General features: G+C 37.6%; 1 protein-coding gene across 2 annotated transcripts; it reads right to left on the bottom strand.

Moving 5' to 3' along the window:
• Positions 1–206: 206 nt before the first annotated feature.
• On the bottom strand, positions 207–19,474 carry ism1 (isthmin 1). 2 transcript variants are annotated; one of them, XM_059565962.1, is made up of 7 exons: positions 19,356–19,474; positions 17,079–19,269; positions 9,723–9,938; positions 6,613–6,886; positions 2,720–2,863; positions 2,511–2,600; positions 207–1,334 (listed from the first exon to the last, which is right to left on the bottom strand). In XM_059565962.1, the coding sequence occupies exons 2-7, from the start codon at positions 17,205–17,207 to the stop codon at positions 817–819; spliced, it is 1,371 nt and encodes a 456-aa protein (XP_059421945.1). In that variant the 5' UTR covers positions 17,208–19,269; positions 19,356–19,474; the 3' UTR covers positions 207–816. The 2 variants fall into 2 exon arrangements, with proteins under 2 accessions (XP_059421945.1, XP_059421944.1); XM_059565961.1 differs by having other exon boundaries at positions 17,079–19,411.
• Between the last annotated feature and the right edge of the window lie 1,498 nt (positions 19,475–20,972).

The following is a 20,972-nucleotide window of genomic DNA, read 5'->3' as shown; positions in this document are numbered from 1 at the left end:
GGGAGGGAAAAGTTTTTTGCATCAGACATCAAAAGCGGAGCTTAGGCCCATTTCTGGATAGAGCTAATAGGAGTCTTGTGGAATGGCTTAAAGTGTTTCATATCTGAGGACGGATCTTATTTGACTGTGATACAAGGTGAAAGTCTCTTTGACCTCAGCAGATGCTATGGAATCATCTCCTGTGACTTTAACACACTCACTCAATAGACATTTAATGTGCCATGGACTATTTATTTAGCACTCAAAATGTGTCCATACATGTATATGCACAAACCCCTACCATCGACACATAACTATGACTCAATAAATACTTTGCAAAGATTATGCAGAACAGTTTTGTTTTTATCAAAAAGGAAAAGTGATACAACAGGACATAATATAGGAATTCTGTCAAATATATGCATGTTTACACAGGAACCTGAATTTGTATCCGATATTCTTATATCTGTCCAAGAATCCTGAGGTGAGGGTTTCCAACTGCATGTTGGCCATAATGCAAGCATGCAAAAACACATGAAACTCTCGCTGTCAGCTGATCATTGGTGGGTGATTCCTGATATGACATCCCTTTAGTTTTCCCTTTTACTCCTTATAAAAAATCTGTTAGCCCAAGTAATACAGATAAACAATACAAAGAGAACCATTATGAGTAACTTGGTATTATTCTTTCCATGAAAACGCTCCAACCCAAGGTTCTGAGGGAAACCATATGAAGATGTTCTGTGCTTGTTGTTGGCTGTGCCGTCTGTTCCTCATAGCAAGTCCTGTTCAAACACACAGCCAGTTTTCAAAACGAGTTCATAGCATCATCTCAGCTTAGAACTCTCTGGCCTCCTCAAACTGTTTATAGTAGTCCTCATCCTGAGGGTTCTCTGCACATTTCTGTCCATTATTGGGAGGTCGAGCCTGGTTGTAGCGACTCCAGTCGCCCTTGCAGATGATCCATGGTAGGATGTCCACTTTGTAGTGCAGGTCGGCGGAGAACTCGGTGCTGATGAGGTTGGGCGCTCCGGCCCCTTTGCCACGGGTGATGAGCTTCATGCTGTCGTCGTAGCAGCAGTGCTGGGCTGCCAGTGTGGTGGATTCCAGTGTGAGCATGGAACGAATGCAATAGCGAGCGGTGGGTTTGTAGATCTCCAGCTTCTCCTTTGGTCCGCTGGCGTCCTTCCAGCGGAAGTTGCGCCTTGTGGTGGCATCATGGACATCTGCGGTGCTGTAGGCCACCTCGGTTGGGTATGAGCAGGGACAGCTAGGTAGGTCGCTGGCCACTTTGCTCATGTATTTCTTGAGGAACTCGCTCTTGCAGTTCATCCAACGCTCGCAGCTGTCTGTATCTGGGGAGGAGTAACCCACATCACAATCAGAATAACACAATTTTTCAATATGTGATTGACTGTTAAAAGGAATTTAAATTTTTGATAGGGAAATATTGGTAACACTTCAGTATAGGAAACATTTCTCACTGTTAACTAGTCGCTTATTAGCATACCTATTATCATCATATTAGCTGTTTATTAGTACTTATAAAGCACATATTCTGCATGACCATATTCTACATCCCTAATCCTAAACCAACACCTAAACGTAACAACTACCTTACTTAGCAGTAATTAGGAGTTTGAGGCAAAAGTCATACATAGCGAGAATTGGACCTTAAAATAAAGTGACTGAAATATTTTGGAAAAACTACAGTAATTAACTGAATATTAAAAAGATGAAAATAAATATAATAAAATAAAATAGTCTTCTTAAATTTAACATAACACAGTAAGTCACAAGTATACACAAGAATAAAGTCATAGTTTTTGTTATTTTTGAACCAAAATGTATTTTCGATGCTTCAAAAAATTCTAACTTACCCTCTGATGTCACATGGACTACTTTGATGATGTTTTTATTGCCTTTCTGGACATGGGCAGTATACTATACATACATTTTCAATGGAGGGACAGAAAGCTCTCGGACTAAATCTAAAATATCTTAAACTGTGTTCCGAAGATAAACGGAGGTCTTACGGGTTTGGAATGACATGAGGGTGAGTTATTAATGACATAATTTTAATTTATCGGTGAACTTACCCTTTAAGACAGCACATGATATTACTCTGATTCGTGAATGATGCTATCTTATAAGTCAAAACCATACAATACAACTAGTGAGGTCAGATTCATGAATTAATTAGTGAACTAGTTGTGCTGTTTGCTTTTGATTCACTAGAAGAACTGACTCTTAAGACTCATTTGTTCAGGAATCAGACTACATTAGTTGAAATAGTAGTGGTGGTGTTGTGGTATGTAAGAAACATTTACCAATATATGTTTTACTACATTTACAATATTAAGCTAGTACGGTTTTATTGGTGTATTAGAAAGCTAATCTGTATTCCTGTTTCTCTGCCTGAATATGGCCCAATATAGAGTAAAAAGAGTACCATTATAGAGTTAAGAAGTTGTTTTGCTCGCTTTTTAGTTACCAGTCAACCAGGTGGTGTTAAATTATAAATAACTTGCCAACTCCAAAGAGTTCTGTTGCATTAAAGTCTTCAGTGCCGGCGAGAAGACTGACTTCTGTTGCTGCTGTCCTGAAAGCATCTTCAATTCCTGTACATAAGAAAAGTGGTTTACTCAGTGCCATTCATTTCAAATATGTTTTTTTTGGAAGCATACAGAAGTTTGCTTGTATGGCCTCCAAAGGATGATCCAAGGAAAGGCTTTCTTACCTGGACAGCTGGGCATGTCACATGTCCGTGACTCTGTGGCTGTGCAGGCGTAGCCGCATGACCTGGTCCGCTTCTGGTTGCCATTTCCACAGGATACGCTGCATGGCGACCAACCACTCCAGTCACCATCACCATCTATGTAGTCTATAATAGAGTGAAAAATATATATATTTATTTCACACATTCACTGGCACTTGAGTGCTATGACATGCTTTCTGTCCGACTGAGCAGATCCTGATTCAGACCGTATGTTTCAAATACCTGAGGCACTCAAGTCGGCCCGCTGGCCTATACCATTAGCATACTTCTCTAATTGGCTCATACACATGGGAGTGGGTGAATGAATGAGCAAAGTCAGCATACTTAAGCCAACTTCCAACTGTTTTTGAAACCGCATACAAGTACGACTCTTACATTTCTGATTCAGTGATGAGGGGCAAAACAGCAGCTGAGGTGGAGTATTCTAGAAATTCTAGAATGTCGTTTTCTGACATTCACATAATTTTATGGCCTTCAATACAGTGTTATATCCTTACGATGGGCGTTTACAGTTGGTTTGCTGGAAACATCTCCTCTTGCTAGATTAACATGAAACCAACCTAAGATTTTCTGTTTAGAAATGCAGATAATTTCTAAATTAAACTAAGTAAATCAAGGCTGAAATTTTAATAATAACAGTGTATTTGTTTAACATTATTATTTTGTTATTATTATTATTATTATAGTTATTTGTATTATTAATCTAATAAGTTTAAACTCTAAAATGTATCAATTGCAGCTAGCAAAATTCTTTACAGAATGATGATGATGATTATTATTATCATCATTAATCTAATAATAAAAAAAGTTTATACTCAAAAATGTATATATTGTGGCTAGGAAATTCTTTGTAAAATTATTTATTATTATTATTAATCTAATAAGTTTATGCTCTAAAATGTATAAATTGTGGCTAGGAAAATTATTTAAAGGACTATGATGATGATGATGATTATTATTATTAATCTAATAATAATTAAAAAGATTCTGCTCTAAAATATGTAAATTGTGGCTATGAAATTCTTTACAAAATTATTATTATTATCATCAATCTAATAAGTATGTGCTCTAAAATATAAACTATGAAAATTCTTTACAAATTGTGTTTACAAAAATTATTATTATAAATTATATATTGTCAATGTCAGTTTTGTAAAGAAATGATGTGTATATTTTCATATGCAACACTAATTTATTAGATTATTTTAATCAATAATAATAAAGTTGATTTAAAAAATTTTTAATAATGTAATAATTTATAATAAATAGTTTTTAATATTTCTTATAATTGTTATATTTCTTAAAATAAAAAAATTTCTTTCTTTCTTTCTTTCTTTCTTTCTTTCTTTCTTTCTTTCTTTCTCAGTTCAATCAGATAATGAAAGAAAAGCAGCCAAACTAAGGGTGGATACTTTGCTAAATTATAAGGAAGTTTTGATTTGTTTAACATTTCTTTTGGTCATTACATAATTTTCTGGTAGTGTATACGCACACAGACACACACGCACACACACAAACCAAGCAAGCAACCACAATCCTTATCCTCTGCCCCTGATGAGAGAAAAACAAAGACCTCTGGTCTTAAAAAGACAACATTACTTTTAGCGCTGTCAAGCTGCATGGTCACAGTCGAGTGCGGGCCAACTCACAGGCAACAACATGTCTGAACCCACATGAGCCACAGCTCCCCACACACCGCTAATGGAAATGAATAAGCCAATCAAAAGCAGATATGGCAAACCCTCAGGAATGAGTCATGGCCACAACAGTCCGCGTGTTAATCATGAGGAAAATTATATGGAGAATTTTCAACTTCGATTTGGTATTACCTTAACACATTGATCAAAGAGAGTTCCTCTAGAGTAAAAGGGTTTAGGCAAGTGGTGACAGGGTAAGAATGCATTTGACAGGAAGTGCAGTCTCTGACAGCAACACACATTCACTCATTTAACTCTACTTTACCAAAAGAGACAGAGAGAGAGCTATTAGACCAGAGGAACAGATGCTCTGGATTCTCTCTCTCCTGCTTTGATGTTCAGGAGTGTTTTCTGTCATGGAGACAGACTCTGCCACACAGGAATCTCTCTCCTGCAAGAAGCAATGTACACTGAACAAAATTATGAATGCAACACTTTTGTTTTTGCCCCCATTTTTCATGATCTGAACTCAAAATTCTAAGGCTTTTTCTATGTACACAAAATTCTTATTTCTCTCAAAAATTGTTCACAAATCTATCTAAATTTGTGTTAGTGAGCACTTCTCCTTTGTCAAGATAATCCATCCACCTCACAGGTGTAGCATATCAAGATGCTGATTAGACAGCATGATTATTGTACAGATGTGCCTAGGCAACTCTAAAATGTGCAGTTTTATCACACAGCACAATGCCACAGATGTCGCTAGTTTTGAGGGAGCGTGCAGTTGGCTTACTGACTGCAGGAATGTCCACCAGAGCTGTTGCCCATGAATTGAACGTTCATTTCTCTGCCATAAGCAATCTCCAAAAGCGTTTCAGAGAATTTGGCACTACATCCAACCGGCCTCACAACCGTAGACCACGTGTAACTGCACCAGCCCAGAACCTCCACATCCAGTATCTTCACCTCTGGACAGCTGCTTCACAACTTCACCTGGACAGCTGCTGCAACAATCGGTTTGCATAACCAAAGAATTTCTGCACAAACTGTCAGAAATGGTCTCAGGGAAGCTCATCTGCATGCTCGACATCCTCATCGGGGTCTCGACCTGACTGCAGTTCGTCGTAACCGAATTGACTGGACAAATGGTCACATTTGATGGCATCTGGCAAGAGGTGTTCTCTTAATGGATGAATCCCAGTTTTCACTGTTCAGGGCAGATGGCAGACAGCGTGTATTGCATCGTGTGGGTGAGCTGTTTGCTGATGTCAATGTGGTGGATCGAGTGGCCCATGGGGGCAGTGGGGTTATAGACAATAAACACAGATGCATTTTATTGATGGCATTTTGAATGCACAGAGATACCGTGACGAGATCCTGAGGCCCATTGTTGTGCCATTCATCCACGACCATCACCTCATGTTGCAGCATGATAATGCATGGCCCCATGTTGCAAGGATCTGTACAAAATTCCTGGAAACTGAAAACATCCCAGTTCTTGCATGGCCAGCATACTCACCGGACATGTCACCCATTGAGCATGTTTGGGATGCTCTTGAATGGCATATACAACAGTGTGTTCCAGTTCCAGCCAATATCCAGCAACTTCACACAGCCATTGAAGAGGAGTGGACCAACATTCCACAGGCCACAATCAACAACCTGATCAACTCTATGTGAAGGAGATGTGTTGCACTGCGTAAGGCAAATGGTGGTTACACCAGATACTGACTGGTTTTCAGACACCCCCATCCCCCGGTCCCCCAAATATAGTACAACTGCACATTTTAGAGTGACCTTTTATTTTGGCCAGCCTAAGGCACACCCGTGCAATAAGCTGGCTGTCTAATCAGCATCTTGATATGCTACACCTGTGAGGTGGATGGATTACCTCGGCATAGGAGAAGTGCTCACTAGCACAGATTTAGACAGATTTGTGAACAATATTTGAGAGAAATAGGCCTTTTGTGTACATGGAAAAAGTTTTAGAACTTTGAGTTCAGCTCATAAAAAAAATTGTTGCGTTTATAATTTTGTTCAGTGTACAATCACAGACTCCGTAAGAAGCACTGTCCTTGTTATAGTGACAGTGTATATCATCTGATGAGCAAGTTACAGATTTCATCACCTCACGGTGGAGCCATATTTATGCTTTGCAGATCCCTTCAATAAAACAATAACTCCGTAACTGTAACTCATGCTCATTAGCTTATATACCATATTCGGTCTGCGATCTGCTTCCTGTGCCAGCAGACCCTCTTCGCTCCCAGTCTCCGAGTGGTTTGAGGAAGTTGCTGTCCTCTGTGTTGCTCTCGTAGGGGTAATCCTGTTCATCAGGACCCTTCGGGGTGGATACAGAGGATGAGGACGAGGAAGACGAACGCTGCCACCAGTTTCTCCAGTTAGTAGCTGCCCAGCCAGGCTTGTTTTCTTTGCGTAGTCCCTTCTCTGGCTCAGAACCTTCCAGGCTGTCCACCACTTCTATGGTAACCTAATGATTTTAAAGGATACTATCATTAGTAGAGTTTACTGAGGCAAACATCGCTTATTATTGCTCATCCTCGAGGTTAGGGATTTAATACATGAAATATAAACCTATAATAAAATTTTTATATTCATAAGATACTTAAATAACCCTAAAAAGGGATCATAAAGGTTTATTTTTTTAGATAAATGCATTCTTTTAATCAGCAAGGACCAATAAATTGATCAAAAGTAATAGTAAAGATATTCGTAATGTCACAAAAAATATTTTCTTTTCTTTTGAACTTTCTGTTCATCAAAGAATCCTGAAAATATTAAGCAGCACAACTGTTTTCAACATTGATAACAATAACTCTTAAGCACAAAATCGGCATATTAGAGAATGATTTCTGAAGGATCACATGACATTGAAAACTATAGTAATGGCTGGTAAAAATACAGCTTTTTTAATATATATTAATATAGAGAAAGATATTTTATATTGCAAAAATATTTCAAAATATTAATACTTTTTTTTACTATATTTTTGATATGTTTGATAATATTTCCCATCATTTTACACTAAAATAAATATAATTTTTAAGTAAATTTATAATTTATGCATTCTTTTATTTCAAACGCACACTACTATTCAAGTGTTCATATACAAATTCAAATTATTTTAAAACAAATAAGTATTTCAAATTATATAATTTATATATATATCAAATAAGATATATATTCATATTTATTTATTTATGGTTACACTTTATTTTGATAGTCCACTTGAGACATTCTACTAGCTATAACTTATTTTGCAACTACATGTCAACTAATTCTCATTAATTTGCAACTACATGTCTACTAACTCTCAGAGTAGACTTAGGTTTACGGTTAGAGGAATAAGTTGACATATACTTGCAAATGTTCTCATAGTCAGTATGTTGTATGTTGTGGACATACCAAAAAAGTGTCTACTAATACAATAATGACTGCTAGTTGACATATAGTTGCAAAGTTAATTACTGTAAGTAGAATGTCAAAAGTATGAATATCAAACATGGTGTATGATAGTACTATGGTAGTATCATTTGATACCATCATGCCTCCAACAATTTCCTTTTGTAAGAAACATTTCAAAACAGTAATTTCATGCTGTGCTATAAAACAAATTAAACACTGCAGTCTACATAGGTCCCTTTTGTTGCGAATCTAATTTGTTTACTTGCACATGTTGAGAATAATCATACAGAGCTGTTGTACTGAGAGAGGGTTTTTGTGGAACATCAAACAGTAAGGGGTAGTGTGATCTTGTGGAGGTCCAGATGAACTTTGGCTTAGGTCATGGTCATGCTCATGCTCATGCTCATGCTCCATGTCTCATTCTGAGACGCTGCCATTCTGCAGTGACACCCCCACCCCACCAGTAACACATATGCCTCTCAGATTGGGGCAAAGGGTAGGCTTCCCCTCTCTAGCCTCTCTTTCTCTCGCTCTCTCCACCTAAACATCAAGTTCAAAGGGCCTCTCAACCTCCTTAAGACCATGAAAGCCAGATGATGATTTGGATCAAAGATACCCATGCCCACACACACCCCCGAGCCTCACACACACACATTCACTGCCATCTTAAGACATCGATACACTTTATCCTTTCTGCCATTCTTGGTCAAAATTCACGTGTTTTTCCTTCTGATGGAACCCGTGGTGGATTAGTTGGCGGCCGGTGCTGTACAGGTGTGTGTGGTTACTAAGACTAAGACTAAGCAAATGTTAGAGATTGTGTGTGTGTGTGTATGTATAAAAATAGAGAGAGAGAGAAAGTGGGGGGACCAAAAGGCTCCCTTCTTGAAAAGAAGTGCTGATGTGCATCAAAGCTTTTTGCCACTTTCTGTTTGCCAAGATTTTACTTTGTGCTTGGTCAGCCATGTCTCCTTTAAAAGTCTTTGTGTTTATGCACCGCAAAACACGCAAAAAAAGAAAATGTATTAATCACTGTTGTCTTATTCAAAAATCTAAACATACTTGAAAAATAGATACATTTATTTTATATATAAAATATATATATGCTTTACTTCTAATAATTTACTTCTTTATTAGTTTATTAGTTATTAATAAACAGAAAAAATTCCTTTGCCAATTGGGTAGGAAAAAAATCTATCAAATGTAACTTATTCCTGTGGCGGTTATTCTGAATTTTCAGCAGCCAATACTCCAGTCTGCAGTGTCACATGATCCTTCAGAAATCATACTAATATGATTATTTGGTGATCGATTTTTATCAGTTGTGCTCAATTATCAATGTTGAAAACATTGCAGTTGTGCTGCTTAATATTTTGTGATTTTTTTTTTTTTGATGAATTAAAAGAACAAAAGAACAACATTTATATGTATTCACTGTCATTTTTTGGTAAATGCATCTTTGCCGAATAAAAGGATTGAATACTTAAATACTTAAATAGCAATGTATCACAGTTTGCATAAAAATATTACGCAGCAAATGTTTTCAACATTGCTAATAAGAAATGTTTCTTGAGAAAATCAGCATATTAGAATTATTTCTGAATGATCTTATGACACTTAAGACAAGAGTAATTGTTTTAACTTTGCCATCACAGAAATAGATCACATTTTAAAATATATGAAAATAGAATAACATATTTTAAAGTGCACTAATATTTCATAATATTACAGTTTTTACTGTATTTTGAACAAGACAAAATACACACTGACTACACAATGTTTATTTGTGTTAAGAAAAAACGTGTGCGTATTACATATTATATTATATGTGACACTAATGAGCATAACAAGTGATTTGGTAACTGTAAAGACAAACACATTGGTTCTGAGCATCTTCCTACCTGAATGTTGGGGTTTTGCCCATTTATATCAGCTTTAGAAAGATCAGGGAAGTTCTGCAGGTCCAGCAGAAAAGCTCCAGGTCCATCTCTCTGCAGGCTGCCCCCTGTCCCGTGACTTTGAACCCAGGGCTGAGACGCTGAAATATGAGGCACTCTGGACTTTCTGTCACCCAGCCCCAACTGAACGGAGGAGCTGCTTTCTGCATTGACATTATTCTGCACAAAACAATAAACCATGGAAAATATTAGACTAGTGGTTCTCAGTACCTATTAAAAGTCTGTTTTTAAAGGGTTACTCCACTTCAAAAGGAAAATTATGTAATTATTCACTTACCCCCATGCTGTTCACAATTTAAGATATTTTGGATATTTCTGCAAGCTTGTGACTGTCCCATAGACTGCCAAGTATATCACACTGTCAAGGTCAAGAAAAGTTTTAAGATTTAAAACATCGTCAGAATAGTCCATCTGCCATCAGTGGTTCAACCGCAATGTTATGAAGCGATAAGACACTTTTTGTACTCGAAGAAACAAAAATAATGACTTTATTCAACAATTTGTCCAACAATCCTCTGTCTCTCTCCACATCACAGAAGAGCGTAAGCTGCTTGCATTCATTGGATGTTCTCCAAAATGCCGCTACGGTGATGAGGAGAGACACAAAGGAGGCGAATTGTTGAATAAAGTCGTAAAAATTGTTTCTTTGAGTATAAAAAGTATTCTCGTCACTTGATAATGTTACGGTTGAACCACTGATGGCAGATGGACTATTCTGATTATGTCTTTCATACTTTTCTTGACCTTGACAGTGTAATTTACTTGGCAGTCTATGGGACAGTCACAAGCCTCCCGGTTTTATCCAAAGTCTCTTAAGTGAAGTGAAAGTGACATACAGCCAAGTATGGTGACCCATACTCGGAATTTGTGCTCTGCTTTTAACCCATCCAAAATGCACACACACACAGCAGTGAACACACACACACTGTGAACACACACACCCGGAGCAGTGGGCAGCCATTTATGCTGCGGCGCCCGGGGAGCAGTTGGGGGTTCGGTGCCTTGCTCAAGGGCACCTCAGTCGTGGTATTGAAGGTGGAGAGAGCACTGTACATTCACTCCCCCCACCTACAATTCCTGCCAGCCCGAGACTCGAACTTGCAATCCTTGGATTGCAAGTCCAACACTCTACCCGTTAGGCCACGACTGTCCCTTAAAATGTGTTCCGAAGATGAACGAAGCTTTTACAACATGGGTGTAAGTGATTAATGACAACATTTTCATTTTGGGGTGGAGTATCCCTTTAAGTCTTTTTAACACACTAACTACATTTGCAAGTTGCATTTTATTGTTTGCATTTAGTATAGTTTAGCATAGTCACAGACCTGTGACCCATTTTTCATGACCCACCAGTATCCTTACAGATATTCAAGGACTTGAATCATTCTGAAGAATGATAAAACAAACCACTCAGAGTGAATCATCCCTCTGTATACAATTCTTGACTCTGTTGTCACAGATTCAAAAATGTATCTCAATCAGCTTGTTTCCACCCAGACCTTGGGAGACAATCTACAATTGATGTTAGACTCAGTGTAGAAGTATATTTACACTGTGTAACTTCCCACCAAGAAAAAACAATGTACAGATGGGAGTGGTTAAAAGTGGCTTAGGGTCTATTTACACAATTTAAGTCTCAAGCAGGAGTGCCCAATGGGTGATAGAATGGAATGGTGCTCCCTAGCTAGTCTTCAATGATCATTAGTTGCTCTAGATGATTGAAAAGATTGTCTATAAGCTGAGTTTTGACCTTGTAGACCATTGTGGCAACCTGGTTGGTGCTGGTAACCTCACAAACAATCTACAATGTTCTAATCTGGTTTCTCCATGTGAGATTGTGCTGCGGTTGTGTTTAGAAAGTTAATAAACAGGAAAAACTGTGACTTCATGATATAAACTTATTCGACTATGATCAGAAATGCCTTAAAAAAGCTGACCCAAACATCATCAGCATATTTTTCTTTCCACCTGAAAGGTGTGATTGCAACCTAGACGTCTTTAACACCCCTTTAACCAGCCATATGTTCAAGAAAGAGACCTTAAAGTCGGAGAACAATGGAAACGTATACTGGTTTCATCCAGCTCACCCCAGAACTGTTTGTTTACACTCAGAGAGATTAGAGACATTAGCAGCTCCACTCACTCAATCTCACCTCAAATGGCCTAATTACCCACAGGTGCTACATTGCTCCTTATCACCCCATAATATAAACATACACCCCAGACACTTTCTGTGAATCTTGAGAGAGCACCATGACAATAGCCCATCATTTAAAGCCTGCTGAGGGACAATTCACAAAAAAGCCTCATGAATTAGTTAACTAAACTAAATCTGTCCAGGTCACTTTAAAGGGATTGAATAAATGTTAAATTCATTGTTTTATTATAATCTTTTTTATGTTTTTGAAATAACTGTCTTGTAGTGTTGTCAAAAGACCCGGTAATCCTGTACCAATTCGGTACTACAAAATGTAAAATGTTACGGTACCAGGTTTTTTTAAGTACCGGTGGTACCGAGTACCCAGTCAATGCAGTTCTTGATGCCCTATCCGAGAGGTGCGCAGATGCGCTCTCTTCATAAAAGCACTAAGACGTGGTGACATCAAAAGGACAAAACACACCAAACTACCAAAACACTTTAAAGACAGACACCCAGATCAAATGAGAGTTCAAGCAGGTAAGTTTCATTGTGTTTCCCATACACTGATTTATTTGTGGCGCCTGCCACAGATATACAGTGTTGAGTAAGTAAAAAGTAATTAATTACAAGTTACTAATTACATCTTCAACAGTGTAATAAGATTACTGTACAAATTACTCTCTCCTAAAATTATTTAATTATCAACCTTGACCAGTTAATGATAGACATGAAACAGTTCTTTTAATTCATTCAATTAAATAATACATAACTATATAAATTATTCGGGTCACACTTTAGATGAACTAACTATTATCTATGGCTTTTGCTTCAATATACTTTTTTTTTTAGAATAAGGTCTTGCAGAACATTAATATGTTTTTTAAGTAATAATAAACAGGCACTATCCCAGTAATATTAATGCTAATAACCAACAATTTAATATTGAGAATTGGACACTAAAGTGTTACCAATATTCTTACTAATGCACTAAAGTATTTAAAGTGAGAAGGGTAAATAAAAAGCATGTATTTTAAGGTTAGACTTTACATTTCTATGTTAAATCCACTTTTGTGATGTATATAAATGTTTTACAGTCTATACTCGGTATTAAGTTCAATTATATAAGAAGTAACTGTAATTAAAATACAGAAAAAGTAAGAGTAATACATTACTTTACTTTTTCAAGGGAAATGTAGTTAAATTACAGTAACTAATTACAACTGTGCATGCATATGTATATATATTACAAAACAACAGTAAATCATGACAGACTTTTAATTATTAGGTGAACTATTCTTTACAATTGGCCGAATAAATGGATTAAAAACAGACAAGATTGACCCCATGACCACTGTTATGTTTCATATGTGCAGCCACCTCTCTCAGCAGTCTGAAAACATAACTACTGTCTGTTTTATGAAATAAAAAAGGTTCTTTGGTTATTTTGAAGGGATGTTAAAGTCTGGCTTCTGTCTTCCCTCAAGAGAGGAGTTCTGGTTGCAGTCCCGCACTGTTCTTGAAATAGATACTGTACTACTGTACTCTTGAAATAGATATAAAACGGAGCCCATATGGTAAAATTGTTGTGCACCCCATTGGCTGACAAAAAAATATGCTTTTCCCTGACAAAGAGGGTTGTAATTGTTTTCCTTTAAGACTGCCAAGGCATGTGTTCGCTGTCACATACACGAAGAGGGGGATATTACTCCACAACTGGACAGCTATAAGTAGCTTGTAATCATGCATACTGAGCTGGACAATAAGATCAAAGGGCATCATCAATCTTTTGTCTCCCGCTCCTCCCTTTTTTTTATTCAAGCCATTTTGTTTGACTGACTGAGTGCTGTGTAAAGCTGTAGAGTAGAATGCATTTCGCTTCAGGTAAAGGGAACAAACATTTTCCAAAATGTTTCGGCAAAGCTATTTTGAAAAAGTAATGCATTTAAGGTGATAGTTGCCCAAAAATTTAAATTTGTTGTTTATCTGCTTACCCCCAGGGCATCCAAGATGTAGGTGACTTTGTTTCTTCAGTAAAGCACAAACTGAGATTTTTAACTCAAACCACTGCAGTCTGTCAGTTGTATAATTGAAGTGGATAGGAATCACGGCTTTCAGGGGAATAAAACATACACAAACAAAACCCAAATTAAACCCTGCAGCTCCTGACGATACATTGATGTGCAAAGACACAAAACGATCAGTCTGTGCAAGAAACTGAACAGTATTTATATCGTCTTTTTAGCTCTGATTTTCACCGCAATGTCTGAACTGTCCTGAGCGCATTCGCGTCGTCTTCTTCACCTTGCGCATGAGGCATCTTCTTCTTCTTCTTGCTTTATTGTGGATTGCAGACTAATAAGTGCATTTCCAACTAATGCTGCTTCATCTGAAAGCATGTGCTGGCTATATACTTATAATCACAGGAGCGGTTTTACTGACGAGATGCATATGAAATATTTTTGCACAGCCCTACTATCCACTTACATTATACAACTGACAGACTTCAACGGATTGAGTTAAAAATCTCAGTTTGTGTTTTACTAAAGAACAAAGTCACTTACATCTTGGATGCCTTGGGGGTGAGCAGATAAACATAAAATGTTCTTTTTTGGGTGAACTATCCCTTTAAGGGCTGGTTCTAAGATAGTCAGGTTTATTGATGTAATATCATCATGCTTGACAGCAAATAAACATTAAAAAACTTTTTAAAAATCACGTCCGAGTAAACTTGGCATAACAACAGCAATGGAACACCTAATCGACTGTCAATCAATCTTCCTGTTATATCCAGGCTTTTGAACTGTGCAAGTTGAACACGGCTTTAAATAAGACTTCTGTCCAACTGAAAAAATATGAAAAATCCTAGAAAATCCAAGATATATCTGGTTATTACGAGGTTAATTTGATGTACATGAGGCCATGAACAACTGTTAGATACCCATTACAGTTCCTACAAAAACTTACAAAGACATTACACACACCATTTTTCAAACCATATGGGTTTCTAACTAGGAAAACAGACACAAGGGTGACATACAGACGCCCCTTTCACATTTCTGACTACTTCCACCTCCTGCTTCCTCTTTATTCCCTTTGCTTAAGGAGCATGACAGCAATTCAATTAGAAGCCTCTCAGGGGGTCTTACCAGGAGACTGGACAGGAAACGAATGCTAAACACAAAGTGCAAAAGGCCTTTCAATGAAACACCTATATCAAGAAGTAAAATATTTGTTTTTCTGACATTTTCTGAGGAAATACACAACTTCTTGTAGTCTGGACAATTACTTAACCCAGTTTTCATGACATTGTGAATCCTATAGAATAAAATATAAAAGAGAGAGAGAGAGAGAGAAAGGTAATAATCAATGTTTATGTTTAAAGGATTGCAAGGGCTGGTGGTTCTCTTACTGCATCTGTGCATTAAGTTCTTCAAGATCAGAAACTGCCAGTGAGGCTTAACTGGCCATCACCAGGCTCTTCTACCTACAACCCTCCCTGCTGCCCCCAACTCTCCTCAAACCTGGTGATGTTTGACACATTCTATGTACATTCCAGATGTATTTCCAACAGCCGTGTATGTCATAAACGTGTTCCCAGAAAAGTGAGTTCTGTCCCAAGACTCTACGTACAAAAACCACAGACTTGACCTCCAGGGCTAAACTGTAAAGACTCACTCGGGATTCATTCACTTCCTTTAGCAGCCACTGAATGCAGTTAAACCAGTAACAGACTGTTCAAATTCAAACTTTTTAGCTTTCAGCTTCTGAAAATCCAAACAGCTGTTGGAGAACTACATAATAAATGAGATATCATTTAACTGTTCAGCTGAATCCCATTGCTGCTGCTGTTCCGCTACAAGAGAGCCACCGTAATGGATAAACACACATTTATCATGGTGTTGTGCCAACGTTTGCAGACTGACAAAGGCATCTCTGTGTCATGCTAAAAATACATCAAAAAGCCAGCCACAGGGTTTTTAATGCACCCAACAAAGCCCTGTTGATCTAAAACCCTTCTTGACCCCTTGGTCCAGTCTCTGGGAGCATTGCACTTGCTCCATAAACAGATGGCAGAACACTTTTAACTGAAACCAGCACAGACTCATTAAAGGCAGGTCTAATCTCGGCTAACAGCACTAAAGGACTAAACTGAGAATGTATTCTGTAGCTCTGAAAGTCACCCTGCCTTATTTAAATGTTGTGCACCGATGTGTTGAACACATAGAGTCTATATTTGTCTTTCCCCCTTTCTTTCTTTCTTTCTTTCTTTCTTTTTTTATCTTGGTAAATGCATGGTTTGAAGCAAGAACATATTAATAGGATACTTGAGTGACACTGATGAACCAGTGGTGATAAATGATAGCCTGCAGCTAGTCTAGAGAGAAAGAGAACATCTCTGACCCTGGCTGAACCCCAGCTCAGTTTGAATGCTAAGTCCAAACTACTTGATTAGATACAAAACAGTGCATAAATCTGTGCAACATTACAAATAATGATGTTATGGTTGTTTTACCATTACAATGTGTATGCATATTCTATTCATGTCTGTCTATCTGTCTATCTGTCTGTCTATCTATCTATCTATCTATCTATCTATCTATCTATCTATCTATCTATCTATCTATCTATCTATCTATCTATCTATCTATCTATCTATCTATCTATCTATCTGTCTGTCTGTCTGTCTGTCTGTCTGTCTGTCTGTCTATCTATCTATCTATCTATCTATCTATCTATCTATCTATCTATCTATCTATCTATCTATCTATCAGTGGATCAACCGATCAGTGCAATGCAAAGATGGTGAAACATAAGTATTTTTTATTTACTGTTATGTACATAAACAATAAATAAATAAAAAATAAAAAGTCAAGATAAAGTCATGTCAATCCACAATCAATTGAAATATATGAAAATATTTTATTTCCTTTGAGTGTTTTCATTCGCCATATATTTTTTCTTGAAACTTCCCCCTCAAATTCTAATTATAAGGGGAATAAAATTTAACAAATATATAATTGTGATGATGAAAAACATCTTAATGGTCTTACAATAAATTTTCTTTGAGCAAAAATAAAACTTCTTTGATTTTTGAAAAAAAAAAAATAATAATACAAAAAATAAATAAAATGATCTGGACGTGTTTTCATAAAACTCACCTCCGCCACCTGCTCCGAGCTCACAGTGTCATTTCCGTGCTGCAGCGGGCTGCTCCGCAACACCGTGATGTGTAACGTCAGGAGAAGGAGTCCCAACAGCAACAGCAGCTCCGCCGCCAGCCGCACCATCCTCTTCACTCGAGCACTCTTAGGACCCTGCGCCGCTGCCGCCGCCGCTGCTGCCAGGCTTACGCTGCCGCCTCCTGCCGCTGCAGACACTCCGATCTCCGGATCCGCCGCGGACGAGGAGCCGCCACACCACTGCGGAGCCACCTCGGGGTCCAGAAGAGCAATACTCACGGGAAAAAAGAGTTACTGGCAAGAAATTATCTAAAAAAAGCCCAATCACTCCACGTCTGAAACTGCTCCTGATTTTAAAAATGGTATAATCCCGATGTCCAAAAATAACTTGAACTACCTTTAAAAAGCAATAAAGTAAGTCTCACAAACTCCAAAGCTTTGTACCATTCCATTGAGCATCAGTATAAAATGCAAAAGTAGATAAGCATATATGTTGAGATAATTTTTTTTTAACTTCTTTATTGAGGAAATACTGGAGTTTTACTTGTGCGCAGGTAAATCAGGTACATCGGCACAAGAAAACTATTTTGAGAACCTGCAGCATTCTTTTTATGTTTAAAAAATAAATAAAACAAAACAAAACAACAAAGTCTCCAGTTCAAACCACTTCAAATCCTCGTGGTCTGTCCTTCACGTCTAATATAAAACTTCGGGTACATTGTTGCGCTCCGGTGCATTGCGCAAAGTGCTGTCATCCTCTCCAAATGCCACTGTGTCTTCAAGGAATACGTGTAGTTCACTATAAGCCCATCTTCAGTGTGATGAAGATCCAAAGTTCCTCCTCTGACTAACTCATCTGAGCTCTGTCCTCAGGAGGGTGTATGAGCCGCTCTTGCGCAGAGTATCCACACACACCTTCTGCGTAAAAGCGTGCTGTCAAATAACACACGACACCACAGCTCAAGACTAGTGTGTGTCCGTGTGTGTTCCCTTCCGTCGTTGTGTGTCTTTAGTCCAGCACAAACACATCCAAACTCGTGCCCACGAAGCCTTTGGTGTTTTTATATCCCCCTCTTCTTTTGGTTAGCCGTCACCTCCCCTCCCCACAGATTTAACCCTTCATGTCCCATTACACTATAGTGCACTCATCAGCTGAACACGTACTAAATGTCTTTATCTGTCCTTTGTCGATTTACTGTGAATATTTTGAAAATCCATTCAACTGATAACAAGTTTAATATAAAAATAAAGTTTTAAGGCAGTTTTGAGCAAACTCTTTAATATTAGCATGAATAAATGCCACTAGATAAAACATGCATTTTGCAATTAGACCTCTAACTCAAAACCTGCTCAACTCTACATCATTTCTACTAAATACTTGAGTGATTTATTCAATTTAAAACACTAATTAAAAGTAATGGGTAATGGGTCAGAGTTTGTAAAGTCCTATTGGCTTTGCCTTTGTTTGAGTGATTACAGTGCTAATGAACTTATTGTAGATTCTAAGGCTCTCTTTACCTCCTCCAAATTTCACACTTTCAGGAATGTGAGGACAGAGGGGACGAGGTGCGTCATGATTTGCATTTCTTTGTTCTCCATGGGTCATCTGAGAGCCCACATCAAAAAAGTGCAACAAATGTTGTAGCTCTCGTCCTGAACTTGTGTATTGCGTGGTTCAAAGGGGTCTGTGCTTTTTCAAGAATACTTGAACTTTGAAAGCTGTTTGTTTGGACTGTACCTTCTGATTAAGTGAACAAATCTGCATCGATGAAAAGGTGGTATGCAGAGCTAAAGTTTTGTACACTTCACATCTCAGTAACATTTCAAAATGATCTAATTTAGTGCTGTTGGGCAAGAAGTAAAAGGGAGAGGAATCTGGCAGGGCTCAGAACTGAGTGGCACACAGTCTTGTGAGTTTCAAAGGGTGGACGAGCTAATTCATGGGGCCCCTTTGCTGATGGTCAATGCTTAGACAGATGTTTTCTTGGAGCAGCACATTGCTGCGTTGGTAGCAAAGGAGATGGAAGGAGACTTGACATCTGTTCTCCAGACCGGCTAGACCCTCTGACACACAGGGTGGGTTGTAAACTGATGGAGAGAGGCCCATCCTGTTGCGTGTACATGTGTATTTGTGCTCTTCTGCTGAAATGTGTGTCCGTCCTTGATTTTCCTATAAACAAGGATTGTTTTCCCCCAAGTTGCGCTGTTAGAATTCCAAAATGTCAATAATCAAAGAATGAGTCTGGGTTTACGTACCTTGCAGAAGTGATAGCTTATGAGTCATCCTTTGCAAGGTTCAGATTTTTCAGCTGCTGACCCAAATCTTTTACGATTACATCACACCACTTTAAAGACAACAGTGAAGGCAGGATGTCTTCACACCAGGGTCAGATAACCTGGGCTTGGGGTAAAACAAAATGTCACTGAAAAACCAGACATTAAAATACCTCCAGTTTTAACCTGTTGTGTAATATTTGAGATATTTCACAATAGATTTTATTCGCCTAGGTCAGTCTTGTTGTGGTTTTGAGCCTCTGCAGATATTACAGTGACCTTTAGCTGTCAGAATAGATAGTGATGGTAAATGGGTAGCTAATATGTATTGGTTTTCATGTCTGATAAACGCACACACATATACATAAAATAAAAAAAATACAAAAATACACACACACTCACACAAACACAAAAGTATTCAAAATGTTGGGGTCAGTCTGTTTTTTTCTTTTCTTATTTTTTCCCATTTTTTGTTGAAGAAATGTATACTTTTATTAAGGAAAGATTCATTAAATTTATCAAAAGTGGCAGTAAAGGCGTCCACAAAAATATTAAGGAGCAGCACAATTGTTTTCAACAGTGATAAAAAGAAATGTGCGTTAAATCAGATCTAATGAAGACTGGTGTAATGACTGCAGAAAATTCAGCTTTGCCATCAAAATAAATTACATTTAAAAATGTATTAAAATAGAAACTTTTTTTTTTCTTATTGCAATAAAATTTGTATATCTTTAATTATATTTCACAAGTTTTAATTGTTTGCCCTTTAATAAAAAGTTAATTTCTAACAGGCAGAGGAACTCATCCACTATGAATGTGTATTGGACGTCTTTTTTAGTAACACAACCTTGGTTGATAAATGTTGTTTTCCAACTGTTTACAAATGTTTTCCAGTGCAACAACAATTACTCCCACTGTGTCCCTGAAATAGCTAGAATAAAAAATGCATTCTCCGATGAGTCTAGTCCCCAAGACATCCTGAGTTTCTCACCTCAGTCTTGAAAAATCTTCATCACTATGGTGTTGGTATTCTTGAAATAACAAACATTGTTTCAAACATGAGTGAAACAAGTGCAGACTAGACCCCATCTGTCTGTAGCATTTACTGTCTTGATTCCTCCCAGCATTAATCAAGTGGTTACCCCACACCTGCGGAATGTGTATCTCTCTACTAATTGCTAGTTTAAGGTGAATATTGGCTCGTGTGAAACATATTTGGCATGTTGAGCTCTAGTGCTCAGACAGCGATTTTGTGTCGCTTTCAAATGTAACAATTAAGTTTTGTCTCATTCAAGGCAGGGAATTTGGTAAAACATGTGCAGACACTACTTTTTGTTAGCACAAATAATTTTGCAGCAAATGAAAGTCAAAGAGGTCATTACTATGTGCTATGCTGTTTACTGTGGTAAATAAAGTTACCATAGAGACCATGTGAATGTGGAGGTGGCATGTCATAATTAAGGATGAAAATTGTAAGTTCTGTGCTTGATTCCTCTTAATGATTCTGATTCTTCTGTCATTTAATTAACAAAGTACTACTGTACTTTGGAAGTGCAAAACATAACAAGTGACAGTAAGCTGTATGTGTTCACTAAAAAG

This window comes from Carassius carassius, chromosome 14 (assembly GCF_963082965.1).
Source record: "Carassius carassius chromosome 14, fCarCar2.1, whole genome shotgun sequence".
Classification (NCBI taxonomy): domain Eukaryota; kingdom Metazoa; phylum Chordata; class Actinopteri; order Cypriniformes; family Cyprinidae; genus Carassius; species Carassius carassius.
The sequence above is the reverse complement of the archived record's forward strand: the minus strand, read 5'-3'. Positions and strand labels throughout refer to the sequence as shown.